The sequence below is a fragment of the Labeo rohita genome, chromosome 18, assembly GCF_022985175.1.
Source record: "Labeo rohita strain BAU-BD-2019 chromosome 18, IGBB_LRoh.1.0, whole genome shotgun sequence".
NCBI classification, from domain to species: Eukaryota; Metazoa; Chordata; class Actinopteri; order Cypriniformes; family Cyprinidae; genus Labeo; species Labeo rohita.
This window is the reverse complement of record NC_066886.1, coordinates 5183638-5197862: the sequence shown is the minus strand read 5'-3', so window position 1 is coordinate 5197862 and position 14225 is coordinate 5183638. Positions and strand designations below refer to the sequence as shown.

At 34.0% G+C, this 14225-nt stretch overlaps 1 protein-coding gene across 1 annotated transcript in view; it reads left to right on the top strand.

The window, feature by feature from the left end:
• The window catches only part of shank3a (SH3 and multiple ankyrin repeat domains 3a), a 290274-nt gene that overhangs the window by 192528 nt on the left and 83521 nt on the right, over positions 1 to 14225 (top strand). Inside the window, 1 exon segment of the mRNA XM_051134506.1 lies at positions 9509 to 9693. Coding sequence (XP_050990463.1) covers positions 9509 to 9693 — 185 coding nt within the window.

Below are 14225 nucleotides of genomic sequence, written 5' to 3'. Positions count from 1 at the left end.
ATCTACTTTGTTCCTGTTGGCTTATTCTTTACCTCTGGGCTATTCCTTATCAACACTCATGGTCGCTCTCAGTTTAAGCTTGACATTAACAGCCAGAATCAATCGGTTTCACTCCAAAATCAACAGAAAATAAACGTTTAATAAACGGAGTTTAAAAAATATAAATATAATATTAGATTTTTTTTTATTTAAGAAATAGGATGAAATATAATTGAAAGAAATATTATTTAATGTTATGTATTATATCAAATATTTTGCGGACTACAGTAATTAAAGTCTGCCTTAGGACTTTATTTTAGTTTTAGCACATTTAAAAAAAAAAAAAACGGATGTTGAAACCAAAGTGCTGTACAAGAAATGTAAAACAGGATTAAAACAAAACAAAAAAAAAATTAAAAAGAAAAAAGAGAAAAATATTCTTTACCCCATTGTTAGATATTGTATAAACTCAAATAATAAAGTCAAAAGAAGATGCATTATCTTAATATAATTTTTAATATCATGTAATTTTTTTTATTTTTGCTGGAAAACTAAGATTAAAAAAAAGATTTAAAAAATACTAAGATTTATTTATTTATTTATTTAAAAATGTATTAAAATAATTTGAGTTTTTAAATGATCTGGCAGTGGGGTAAATAATATTATTTTTTCTATTTTCTTTTTTTTTATGGAAAATTTAAATATATATTTTTATTCATATTATTAAAAGAAAAAAGAAAAAATATTCTGTACCCCATTGTCAGATATTGTATAAACTCAAATAATAAACTCAAAAAACAAGATATATTATGTTAATATCATTTTTAATATTATGCATTTTTTGTATTTTTACTGGAAAACAAAACTAAGATTTAAAAAAGATTAAAAAAATACTAAGATTTATTTAAAAATGTATTAAAATAATTTGAGTTTATAAATTATCTGGCAGTGGGGTGAAGACATTTTTATGGACAATTTACGTAGATGTCATGCAAGTGAAATCAAAGTATGATTTTATGTCTTTTTTTATTTTGTTTTATTTTTATATTATTTTTTAGTGATGATTCTCATTAAATACATGACTTTTAACACAGTAAAAATTACAGTGAAGCAGTGATACTGTAAAATGTAATTGTTTTTATATAGTGCAAGCTATAAGAATATAATAAATACTAAGACTATATCTTCAAATAGCTAATATATAGGTTTTGTTTTCACAATCAGGAATAAGAGAACAATTGTTTGTTGGTTTGTTTATTTATTTGAAATAAATGAATGAGATTAATCAAAGGTGGTAGTATTATAAGTGACATGAAAAATGTCATAATGCAGTTCAGCTTCAGACTCCAATACTTCATTTGTGTATTTTATATGTTTTATTTATCAGTACAGATTGTTTGTTTGTTTTTCGGTTTTGGTGTGAAATCTGTCATTTCTTGACAGGTTTCATGTGATTCACTCTGGTCTTCTTCTTTCTCATTGCAAAATATTCTAAAGTATTAAAAAGGAAAAAGTGAAGGGAAGGAATTGAAAGAGAGAGAGGAGAAAAAGGAAATTTTTTGTTGATAGTGGTGTCTCTAAAATTGCTGGGAGGATGGGATGACCCAGTAAACACAAACACACACATTTCTGCTCTGTCGGAGAAAAGGCTTCATACCGACTCCATTACACTCAATTAACCTCTAAAAGGGGCAAGACAGACTGAGAGAGATTCCAACAGAAGAACAGAAGAGATGATGAGAGAGAACGAGACATAACTCATTTCATTCTTTCATCTTAGTCCGTCCACAGAGACCATTTTACGATTGTGCACTTATGCAAATAACCGCTTGCAAGATAATGACTGATTCCGATGCTTTATGCTGTTATTATAAAGCATGTGAGTCTCTCTATTGTGGCTGGACTGCTTGGTCTCAACATCATTTTTCCCAGAGCTCGAAGGGTCATTTCTTCCAGATAATGTCTTTTAGTTTTATTCCTATTGTCAGGCGAAGATGGAAGCTTTCTTTAGCTGACATTTTTAAAGAAAAGCGTAGTTTGATAGCGGCACGATACAGCTGAGGCCAGAGCTGTGCTAAAAAAGCAAATTGAACCTATTTTGGTAATGTAAAAGTGGCAATGACATCGATTTTTCTTTATGACCTTAGTTGTGAAATATGCTAAATAAGCTGTCACGCAAATGCACAAATATGTTTCCCTCAAGTACTGCAAAATATTTCACCTGGATTATTTTTTAAAGTAGGCCTAGGTCTCTGTAGCTTGAAAATAGTATTGTAAAATAGAAAAAAGTTTAAATAAATATCATATGTATTCAGTTTTGTCATTTTTATTTTTAGAAACTTCATGTGCTCTTGTAATTTTTTTTTATTATTATTTTTAAATGTTTCTAGTTATAGATATTTATGTCTTTTTCATCTAATATGTATTTTTTTATTTTAGCTTTTTTGTTGTATTTTAGTTAAAGTTAAAGTTATATTTGAAATTTTTATGTTCTGTTCTAATTTTATTAGTTTCTAGTTTTTTAAATATATTTCTGTTGGGTTAAGTTTACACTTTTCGTCTGATATTCTAGTTTAATAATAAAATTCATATCTAATAAATTAATAGGATGTATGAAAGATAATCTAAATAAATATCATTTATTATTTTATAATATTATTTATTACTGTTTATATACTAATTAAAGCCTAGTTTTGCATTTTATTTTTACTGAACAAGATTTTAAACTAAATAAAATTACATAAAATCATACTTTATGATGTACATCTATGTACATTTATTTTCCATTAAAAAAAAAAGAAAAAATTCTTTAAAGATTCTTTAACCCATTGCCAGATATTTTATAAACTCAAATAATTTTGATAAATCCCCCCCACCCCCAAAAAAAACGAAAAAACAAAAAAACTTGTTTAATATCATGTACGTTTTTTTATTGGAAAACAACACAAAAATACTATTAATACTTTTATTTATTTGTTAATTTATTTATTTAAAAATGAAATTATATTATATATTATATTAAGATATTATATCTTGTTTTTTTTTAATTAATCAAAATTATTTGAGTTTATAAAATATCTAGCAAAGAGGTAAAATAAATCTTTTTTTTCTTTTTTGTATGGAAAATTTGAATAGATGTTATTATTGGTACATACATATTATTTTATTTTGTTTTATTTAAAAAAGACAAAGGAGATAATACTTTTTGTTTGCAAGTTTTCATCTAATATTCTAGTCTAATTCTAATATTCATATCTAATATTTTATTTATTTTATTTCAGCTTTATTCTTTATTTCAAACAATGAAAACCTTTTTTAATGTTTTTTTTGTGAACAAAAACATATATATATGTATTTCTGTATAAACATTATATATATATATATATATATATATATATATATGTGTGTGTGTGTGTGTGTGTGTGTGTGTGTGTGTGTGTGTGTATTTCATTTTGTACAAAGTAGAGAAAGTTGAGACGCTCCTGTCTGTGTCCCCAGATAACACACGTGTGACATGTGAGTTTGTGGAGTTGTTCACAGCATGATGACAGCATATAGACTTAGTCTTTGAATTTGGTTCAAGCTGCTTTTACCTAAAGAGAGAGAGAGAATGGTGAGAGACGGCGGAAAAGAAGCCTCTGATTCATTGTTGACACGAGCACCCGGCGAATCAAGACAGTTGCTTTCAATTTATCTCTCCATGATGGCAGTTGCCAGGGTTACCGAAGTATAGTTGGTGTCCAAGGAGGCAGCCGAGAGGATGCTCAGGAGAGGTATAGAGCCAATATATCACTTTGTCACACCCTTCAACAGGACACTGTATGCCTGAGGGGTTTAGTGTGGTCGATTAGGGCAAGGTTGTAGTTGTGTGTGAGAGTGTGTGGGGTTCTGAGGGTTACAAATGTCTGTATGTGCCAGTTTATACATAAAGGTGCGTGTCATTAAGTTTGAATGAGATCAGTCCTTCTCGACAGAGAATCACAGGTTAGAGCTTATAAACACATTCAGGCTGGGCTAGTGAGAATGAGTCTCTGGTCAAAATTTGTGTTGGCAGTGTGTGTACAAATCTACCCTATAATGATAAAAATGTAGTGTAGTGTAGTGGTAGTGGTTTTTAATTAATCTGTAAAAACAATATCCACTTTAATATCCACCCACCGACAGAGGCCACTCCCACGACAGTTGATTGACATGAGCATCTTACCTCAGATCAGCTGTAACAGTCCACCCTCTTTGTTTCGATCCTGGAGCAGGGATGTAAGTTAGACAAGAATATCTCCGATTGAGCGATTGAGGTGTTGTGTTGCTGGATGTAATAATGAACATAGTGGTCGTCATTTACTCCTGACATCTGAGCCGCTGAAGATGCAGTGGATTACGTTTGTTTGTAAAGGGAATGCGGCTCCCGATCTACATGTATCCGTCTATGTTGGCGCAAATCATTCATGATCCAGCTTCACTTACAGCAGAAGTCAATATAAGGGTTTTTTTTATGAATCTTTGCGATCGCCTTTCCTTATAACGTGGTAGTTAGGAAGTTTAGCGGCTAAAGTAAACAGGCTCGTCACTCCACAGAGAGAAGAGAGGGGCGGGGCGAGCAGAACTCTTTTGCATTCAAAGGAACAACCCCTTAGAATGAGATGATTTTTGCAGAGCTCATTTTGACAAGGTAAAAGGGTATTGTTTTACACAACCACTGAGAATTTTTAACCAAAGTATATTATAGACTTTTCATTAAGACCCTAAAGAATCATATCAACTTGTGGAAAAATGGGCATCCGATGACCCCTTTAACAATAATGCAAATGTTCATTGTTAGCTCATGTTTGCTCAAGTCTAATTAAATAATTTTAACATACAACTTTCGATTTGATTCATTTATTAGAACATTTTGATTACACTAAGATTAAAAAATGCTTTAGAAGTATGATTTTTTTTTTTTTTATTATTTTGTTGTAACTAGTGTAGTTAAGTAATGTTAACAAATTGAACCTCGTTGAAAAGTGTTACTGAATATTTTTAGTCAGTTTTAATTAAACATCTTAGACTAAATTTTAAAATTTTAATCTAACATCCTCTGTACATTTTAACTGTTTGATCATTCAGATTAAATGATTTCAAACTGAATTTTTGAATCAAATGAAATAAAAATTTTAATCTAATTAATTATGTGTCAATTAATTAATTAATTAATTAATTAATCAATTCATCAAAAAATAAATTTGACTGTAAAAAATACCCAACAGTTTTGTTACCAACAGTCTTTAAAATAGCCTATTTTTATTTACGTTCCACAAAAGAAAGCTTTGAAATGACATGAGGGTGAGTAAATAATGACAGAATTTAAATGTTTTGGGTGAACAATCCCTTTCATGTCTTTTTTTGTTTGTTTGTTTGTTTGTTTTTGTTTCGTTTTAATGAAATGATACTTTAAATAAGAAACTAAACCTGCCAGCAGGTGGCACTGATTTGGTTCTTTCATTTGATTCGTTTCGTGAAAATGGCTGATTCATTCAGGAATGAAGTAAAAGGCTGTCTTTATAAATGGGCATTTGAGTCATTGGTTCACATGATTCGTTTAAAACACAGATTCATTCAGAAACTAAACAGATGTGCAACAATTCTGCTGTGGCTTCAAAGGTAATATGTTCTCTGCAAAACTGAGCAAAAACACATATTATCATATTTAAAATATAATACATGTACTGAATTTACTGAATATTTACTGAACTCTTCGTGATAGATCGGGACAAAATCAGCACTCGTGTCATATTGCTCTTGCTCTCCTTGTGATATCGTGTGATACGTGATATGCATAAATATGAGACAAAACACATACAGGGGCATTTTTTTTGCACCAATAGAAAGGCAAAACTGCATTTATAGAGTTGCTGCCCTGCATCATGTTTGTCAACAGTCAACTGTATGAAATAATAGATGATGTACAGGTCTGGAGGCGGGGCCAGCGTGTTAACTGCGTTAAAATATTTTAATCACATAACTTATATATGTATGTATGTAAGTATGCGTATATATATATATATATATATATATATGTGTGTGTGTGTGTGTGTGTTGTGTGTGTGTTTTAACTAACGCTAAAAAAACTGACATAAATGTACATTTATTCATTTCTATAATCAGTTTTCTTTTTAATTGGAAATTTTATGTTCTGTTGTCATTTTTATTACTTTCTAGTTTTTTTAGATTTCTATTTATCTAGTTTAAGTTTACATTTTTCATCCATTTCAGACAATAAATACCTTTTTTATTTGTTTTTTTACTTTGACTTTTAGATAACAAAAACATACATATATTTTTTTTATTTTGTACAAAGTGGAGAAAGTAGGTGGTAGCTAATGTAGTTAATGTTAAGTTAAATCTCTTTGGAAAGTGTTACTGAATATTTTTATTCAGTTTTAATTAAACCATTTAAACATCAGACTCAACTTGAAAATTGGAATTTAACATTGTAAGTGTTTGATCATTCAGATTAAATTATTTCAAACTGAACACGAATCAAATATTTTTTGGAATTCATAGGCACGTCTGAATGTTTGAATGAAACACGTTTTGAATCAGACATTTTTGGGCATCATACACGGTCAAAAATGCTTGTGAATCACAAGCACAATCAATTTGAATGTTGGATCTGTCTCAGTAGGCAGCTCACTAGATTCTGAGTTTTAAAACGCAGCATATGTCTTTGTGGATTCACACAGCGTGTGAACTTCCCTCATGCATGGGAAGAGTCAGATCGGCCTGAGATCAGACAGAGCCGAGTGTGGCGTTAATGTCATCTACAGGCTGCCGTTTCTCAGGCGCCGCTGCACTGCTTCGAATCTATCGTCTTACAAATGTTCTAAATAAAAAGAACACTTGTCAGAGGCTGTGTATGTCTGTTTTTATGATGATTGATGTGTGTGAAATATGGTATTACTGCAGAGCCCGCCGATGATTTTCAGTGCTGTTTATTACAGGCTTGTGGCGGCTCTGACTGATCAATACTGAGTCAGAGGAAACCGTGACGACGGGACTCCATACCTCTCTGTCTCTCATCCGTTCTCTCTCTGCTTACAGCCTCTGTCCATCATTTCTTCTGTGATACTTTCTCTTTTCCATTCTTCTTTGCTTTACGGCCTTTTTCTTTTCCTCTCTCGCTTTCTTATCATCTCTCCGCCCTTAAATTCCTCTCTCTTTCTTGTTACTCTGCATTTACATGCTGCAGTCACTCTCGCCCCGTACCGCTGCAGTAATTGGAAAGCCGTCACTGAGCTCGATGTTTAGTGCGAAGGATAGATGGAGAGAGAGAGAGAGAGAGATAGCTGGAAAGAGTGTGTGAATATGCATGTGTGTTCGGACTGACTTTGACAGTAAAGGCAAAGGTTTAAGGGAACACTTTACAATAAGATTCCATTTGTTAGCATTAGTTAACTACATTAGTTAGTGGAGTGTTAGGAAGGAACTAGTTACATGTGATGGTGCTACGTAATTTAATTACAAAATAAATGTAACTGTAATCTGTTACAGTTACTGAGAAAAAAATATGTAATTAAATTAGTTACTTATAAAATGTTAATGATTACAAAATGGGTTACATCTCAGTACTTCTTGTATTAATATTTTCTATTTATTATAGAAACAGATAAACCTGTATTTAACCTTAAAACAATCTCAGAGTAAAAAGAAGTGCTAAAGACTGATTTTGTGGTCTGTGGTCTGTGCTTTAAAATTTAATTATTATAATTTTAATTCAAGAGATGAATGATTTAGGAAGTCTGGCAGTAATCAGTGTTGAGTACTGGTTTAAATGTTTGAAAATGATTGAAAACATTTGTTAGAAATTTAGATAAATAATCAAATGTAATCAGTTACATTACTATAAAGTAGTAAGTAAAATAGTTACACTACTTATTACATTTTAAATAGGGTAACTACTAAGAACTAGTTTGACCAACTAGCAGTTAACCAAGGGGTAATCAGTCTTTTTGGATTCAACTTAGAATAATCTTGGTTAATCATTACCTTCACAGCAGCTAATTTTTGAAAATCAAAACAGAGGAGTCGATTTGCAAACAGTTGCACCAGTTTTGCATGCCAAAATTTAGCACAAAAACCTGCAAAATTTTAACTAACCACCTGCAATCCAGTTTAACTACTGTATAAGCCATGCATATATTTTAAAGTATATTTTAAAATATTTTTTATTTATATTTTGATATATATTGTGATTTTTTTTTTTGACATATAATACACAATTTTATACATGCATTTAAATTACAGCTTCAGTTGCTACAAAATAAAAGAAAAATAAAGAAAGAGAAAGTTTTACACACACACACACACACACACACACACATATATATATATATAGTATGCCAGATTGTTGAAGTATGCTGCATTCTCCACTTAAGTTGTGCAAATTTAATTCAGTGCATGTGTGTGAGATTTACCTCATTTGCATAGCACCTTTAGTGAATCAGGTACTGAAACAGAACAAATAAACAATGCATAAACAAGCGTGATTCATTCTCAGTGAATTCACTCCAAAATATCTGAGCAGAATTCCAGTAGGAGGAAGTTAACATCCTTAAGACACACAAACCTGTTAAACCTTTTTAAACATCATTCTCGAGTGTGTGTTTTGCTGTAATTCTAGTTTCGTTCCCGGCTGGACCGAAAACAGGAATCATATTGGGATGTTGCCTTTTCGCTGACGTGTGTTTGTGTGGAGTGAATGGGTGAACGATTTGCGATGAATGAGAGAGACAGGGCTATAGCCACTCTGCCTGCAGCTGCATTAACATTCAGAAGCTGTCTTGCTGATAGAGCGAGCGAGAGAGAGAGAGAGAGAGTGAGACAGGGGAGGGAGGGGAGGACTTGGAGGGCAGAGAGAGGGAGAGAGAGGGGGGTAGGAGGGGCTGTTGATTACAGCACTAGGAGAATGTGTGTGTGTGTGTGTGTATGTGTGTGTTTGTGGGTGCAAGGCTGTTTTAGGGGGGTGAGGTGAGTCGTGCTCAACCCCCCCACACACTAATCAATCCGGACCCCTGGCGCCCGCGCGTTGTCGTCGGCGACCGTCCGCGTACGGATAGAATGTTCAGGGCGGGAGCGCGCCAGCCCAGCTACGGGGAAACAGCGCAGCCGCGTCACAGCGTGTGTGCGCGTGCGAGTGTGTGTGCGAGAGCCACGGGGAGTGAACATGCCCCACTCGCGGCGAGTGCAGCCCGAGCACTCGGCGCCGTTCACGACAGGCAGCCGTTAACGGGAGCGAGGGGGAGGGCGGGGAGCGCTCAGAGGGAGGAGAGGTGGAAGAAAGGAGGAGAGAGGAGCAGAGGAGGAGAAGAGGGATAGGAAGAGAGGGAGTGAGCCGCTTTCACCTGACGGCCCTGGCCGGTTCGGGAATATCGAGGAGGAGACCCGCGCACGCACGCACGCTGCCGCCTTCTCGCGGGACCATGTCGGTGACCACCGGATTTGGCTACCAGTTGCCGGGCATCACCACCGTAACCTATGTTTTTGTTTACAGCCCGGGGACGGTCCAGCGGGACCCCAGCCCTCCTCCCGTGGGGCCCTCGCACACACTCTCAGGAGCCCGGGGCCCCAAACGGAAACTCTACAGCGCCGTGCCGGGGCGCACCTTCATCGTGGTCAAACCGTACACGCCGCAGGGGGAGGGAGAGATCCAGCTGAACCGCGGAGAGAGGGTCAAAGGTGAGTGCCCTTTCCCTGCTAATCACTTTGCACCTGACAGCTGTCAATCATCTGGAAAAGGGGTGGGGTTAGACCAACTTTGCTCTGTGATGACAATCACAGTTTGTGCATTGCAATGTCTCTTGTGCCGTTAGAGTTGATTTGTTGGATCTTTATCATCTTTATCGGGCTGTCTGGGAAGTCTTGTGACTTTATTGCCAAAAAAAAATGCATTTCACATAATCATGTGTAATGGAATGGGGAAAAACTGACAAGGCTGTTTGGATTATTTGAGTTCAATTCAGTTTACAGGCACTAAAATAGTAATATTGGTTATCGGTTGATAATGTCATACTGTCAATAAAAAAATGCAATAATAACAATTACTATTTTCCTTGTGTTCATGCTTTGTGAACTAATTATACAGCTGGACTTTTTTATTTTAAAAAAAATGTTTTTTTAATTAAATGGGTATTTATTATAGGTCATATATTTTTATAAATAAATATGTACATATGTGACCCTTAAGTAGCACTGGTATTTTTGTAGCAATAGCCAAAAATACATTGTATAGGTCAAAATGATTGATTTTATGCCAAAAATCTTTAGGATATGAAGATGTTTTGTAAATTTTCTACTGTAAATATATCAAAACTTAATTTTTTATTAGTAATATGCATTGCTAAGAACTTAATTTCGACAACTTTAAAGGTAATTTTCTCAATATTTTTTTGCAATCTCAGATTGCAGATTTTTAAATAGTTGTAACTTGGCCATATATTGTCATATCCTAACAAACCATATGTCTATAGAAAGCAAAAAATTGACCCTTATGACTGGTTTTGTGGTCCAGGGTCACATATATATATATATATATATATATATATATACATTAATAAATAATGTTTATATTTATTAAGCATTTTCTAAATACTAAACAAATATTCTTTAAAGAGTAAATATTTATTTGCAAATAAATTTTAGAAATTAAAAAATATACAGCTGTACAATTATTTTATAAAGTGTAAGTTGAAATACAGCACACAATATATTTATATATATATTTATAATATATAATCTGTTGCATACAGTAAAACCTTGTCATTGCTGTAAGCAGAAAATTATTTGAGACAGCCTGTAGAGCTGTATCTGCTGGCTGAGTTATGAAGAGGGCTGTAGATGGATCCACAGTGACCTACAGATTGTCTGTTTTGCAAGATGCACATGATTTTCCATCTTTAACATGTCATCTGCACTGGTATGTCTCAGAACGGGAAGGCGAAGGCTTGTCGTCTGTCAAACACTGCTCTCTGGAGACCGTCTCTCACATCACACACACGCTGACTCTCAGCTGTAAGGGCCATGCTCACTTGCTTACGTCCTAGGGAATCTTGATCCAGAGGAGATTCAGCTCAGTATTAATGTTTTTGTGCTGTTTACATGCGATGCTGTTAAAAGATGTGGTTGTAACTCATACTCACTGTTGAGCGTGTGAATGGACGCTGTAGAAGGGTGTATGTGTGCTCATGGCTCGGGTTCATGGCTTATGTGTTGTTCTGTTCTTGTCTCCATTCATGCTTCAAACCAGACTACCACTCAAACGCAGTGGAAGGTAAAGAACTCTGCATCCATCCCACTGCCCTCCAGTGTGTATGAGAGTGTGTGTCCCATTCACAGCCCCCTACAGTGGTGTTTTTATCCTTCAGTAACTCTTTCTTTCCAGTCTGCATGCCCACCTGTGCACCTGTGCACCCTGAACACATACACCACTATGTTATTGTGTTTCCTTCCTCCCTCTTTAGGCTCTACAGAAAAAAATATTGCACATATTCTGATTTATGTCACATTTAATGCTTAAAGCATTTTAATAGAGTATAATTTCCTCCGCTTGTACCCAGAGGAGACTGTTATTGCTCTGAGGTTGCTCATGTGTAGCTCAGAAAACTTAGTGGAGCTTCATTTAAGTGTTAACTTTGTCTCAGATGCTTCTACTAAAATTCCTTCAGAGAAATACAAATTGACATGCATTAGATGAATATTTGCGTGTGGTATGAGTAAAGAGATATATATTTTTGCCGCCGGCAGAGCTCAGATCATTTGATATTGAAAGAATTTGAATGTACGTTGTTGTTGTGATTATTATTGCTCAGATGCTGCTTTTTATTGCAGTTCTTGAGACGTAATAAATGTCCTAGTTATGCCGCTTTCATATATTATCTTTGTCTTAAATGTTTCTCTTAAAATTCCTTGTGGGAAATACACTTAGACATAAATGAGATGCATATTTGCATATGGTATGAGTGAAAAGTTATGTATTTATCATTTGGTTTTGAAGAATCTGAATAGAAGTTGTTGTTGTCTTTGTTGTGTTGTTGTTGTTATTAATATTATTGATCAGAACTGCTTTTTATCTGTGCTCCTTTTAAATATTAGCATTGTCTCAGGTGCTTCTTTTATATTTTCTTATGAGAAATACAGATATACTGTACATGGCATTCATGAAGCAAATATCTGCATGAAGTATTAGTTATATATGAAGGAATTTGAATGTAAGTAATTATTATTATATTGCTGTTTTGCATTCATGGGAAGCTTCAAGTTATTTAAATATGTGACCCTGGACCACTAAACCAGTTATAAGGGTCAATTTCAATTATCTGAAAGCTAAATAAATAAGATTTCCATTAATGTATGATTTTTTTTTAGGATAGGACAATATTTGGCCTGAGATGCAACTATTTCTATCTCAATACTCAATATCCTAATGATTTTTTGGCATAGAAGAAAAATCAATAATTGTGACCCATACGGTGTATTTTTGGCTGTTGCTACAAATATACCCATGCTACTTAAGATCCAGGGTCACATATTACTTTTATCTCAGATGTTGCTCTTAATATTTCTTCAGTTACTTACTAAAGGAAACAAATGAGTCAAAAGTTGACATTCATGTTGATTACATAACTCAGATAATTGGTCTTGGATGGATCTAATGAGAAATGTTTGAGATCATATTAAGATCTTTGGTATCTTGACTTTCGAGATCTCTGAATGACTTGAGGAAGCATTACTAGTCTTCTCCTACTACTAGTTCTTGAAAAAAAAAAGATCAAACGTCTCAGTTTACTCTCTATTTGATCTCATCTGAAAACTTCTGAGATATCATATTTGTAATTTTACTGTCCTATGGGACATGTAAACGTTTAGTCCAGAACAGCTGCACGTACGCTTTTCCTTCTGAAAACATCCTGACTCACATTCCTGTGCTGGGCAGCAGGTGCATTAGTGGCCGTGAAGTGCCAGGATGCCCATGCTAGTGGAGATGGAGTTGCAGCTATAATCTGGTGGCACCATGACAGCATGCTGCTTGTGCCAGCTCAAAAATTGCCAGGACAAACCATATGCTGGACACACGACGCATCTCTGACGTAACAGCACCATATGTCAAAAATATTCATATTTCCTGTGCACTTTCTGTTCTCGTAGCACCTCTGTAACCTTAGAAAGAGGCGAGCGAGCAGCCGGCAGTCCTTTTTTGACTCATAGTTTCTGATATATTCATAATGTCTATCTCACTGATGTTCATTAATGTCGGAGTCACTGCTGGGAAAACAACATCTCATTTTCAGCTTCAGCAACGCTATCTATGCAAACAGTGGGTCTCATTGCTGAGCTATTTAATTTTGTGCTTTAATGTGTCCTGAATTTAGGTATAAAATGTACGTATTTTTAAAGATATAAATATATTTGTTTGTTTGTTTGTTTTTTATATGTACACAGAGTAGTTTAATTTCCAGCAGGCATTTCTGCGGTCTTCAGTGTCACTTTTGGTCAATTTAATACATGCTTGCTAAATAAAATGATTACTTTATTTAAAAAAGAAAATGTTACTGACCCCTCATTTTTAACAGTAATTTAGAAAACAGGTGCTTCTCAAATTTCTGAAATAGGCTAAGAAATGCCTGCTATTCTTACTCTGTGAATGGAAATTTAATCAAACTCGAAATGAAATATTGTAATAATTTGAGATTGAAACATTTTGATTATGTATTATGAAACTAGAATATAGTAAATTTTAACTGTTGAACTTAGATGAACCTGTGCATATTTTATATACAGTTGATCAAATCAAAAGTTTACATACACCTTGCAGAATCTGCAAAATGTTAATTATTTTACCAAAATAAGAGGGATCATACAAAATGCATGTTATTTTTTTTAGTACTGACCTGAATAAGATATTTCACATAAAAGGTGTTTACATATAGTCCACAAGAGTAAAATAATAGTTGAATTTATAAAAATGACCCTGTTCATACACTTGATTCTTAATACTGTGTTGTTACCTGAATGATCCATAGCTTTTTTTTTAGTAATAGTTTTCATGAGTTCCTTGTTTGTCCTGAAGTTAAACTGCCTGCTGTTCTTCAGAAAAATCCTTCAGGTCTCAGAAATTGTGGTTTTTCAGCATTTTTGTGTATTTGAACCCATTTCAATAATGACTGTATGATTTTGAGATCCATCTTTTCACACTGAGGACAACTGAGGGATTC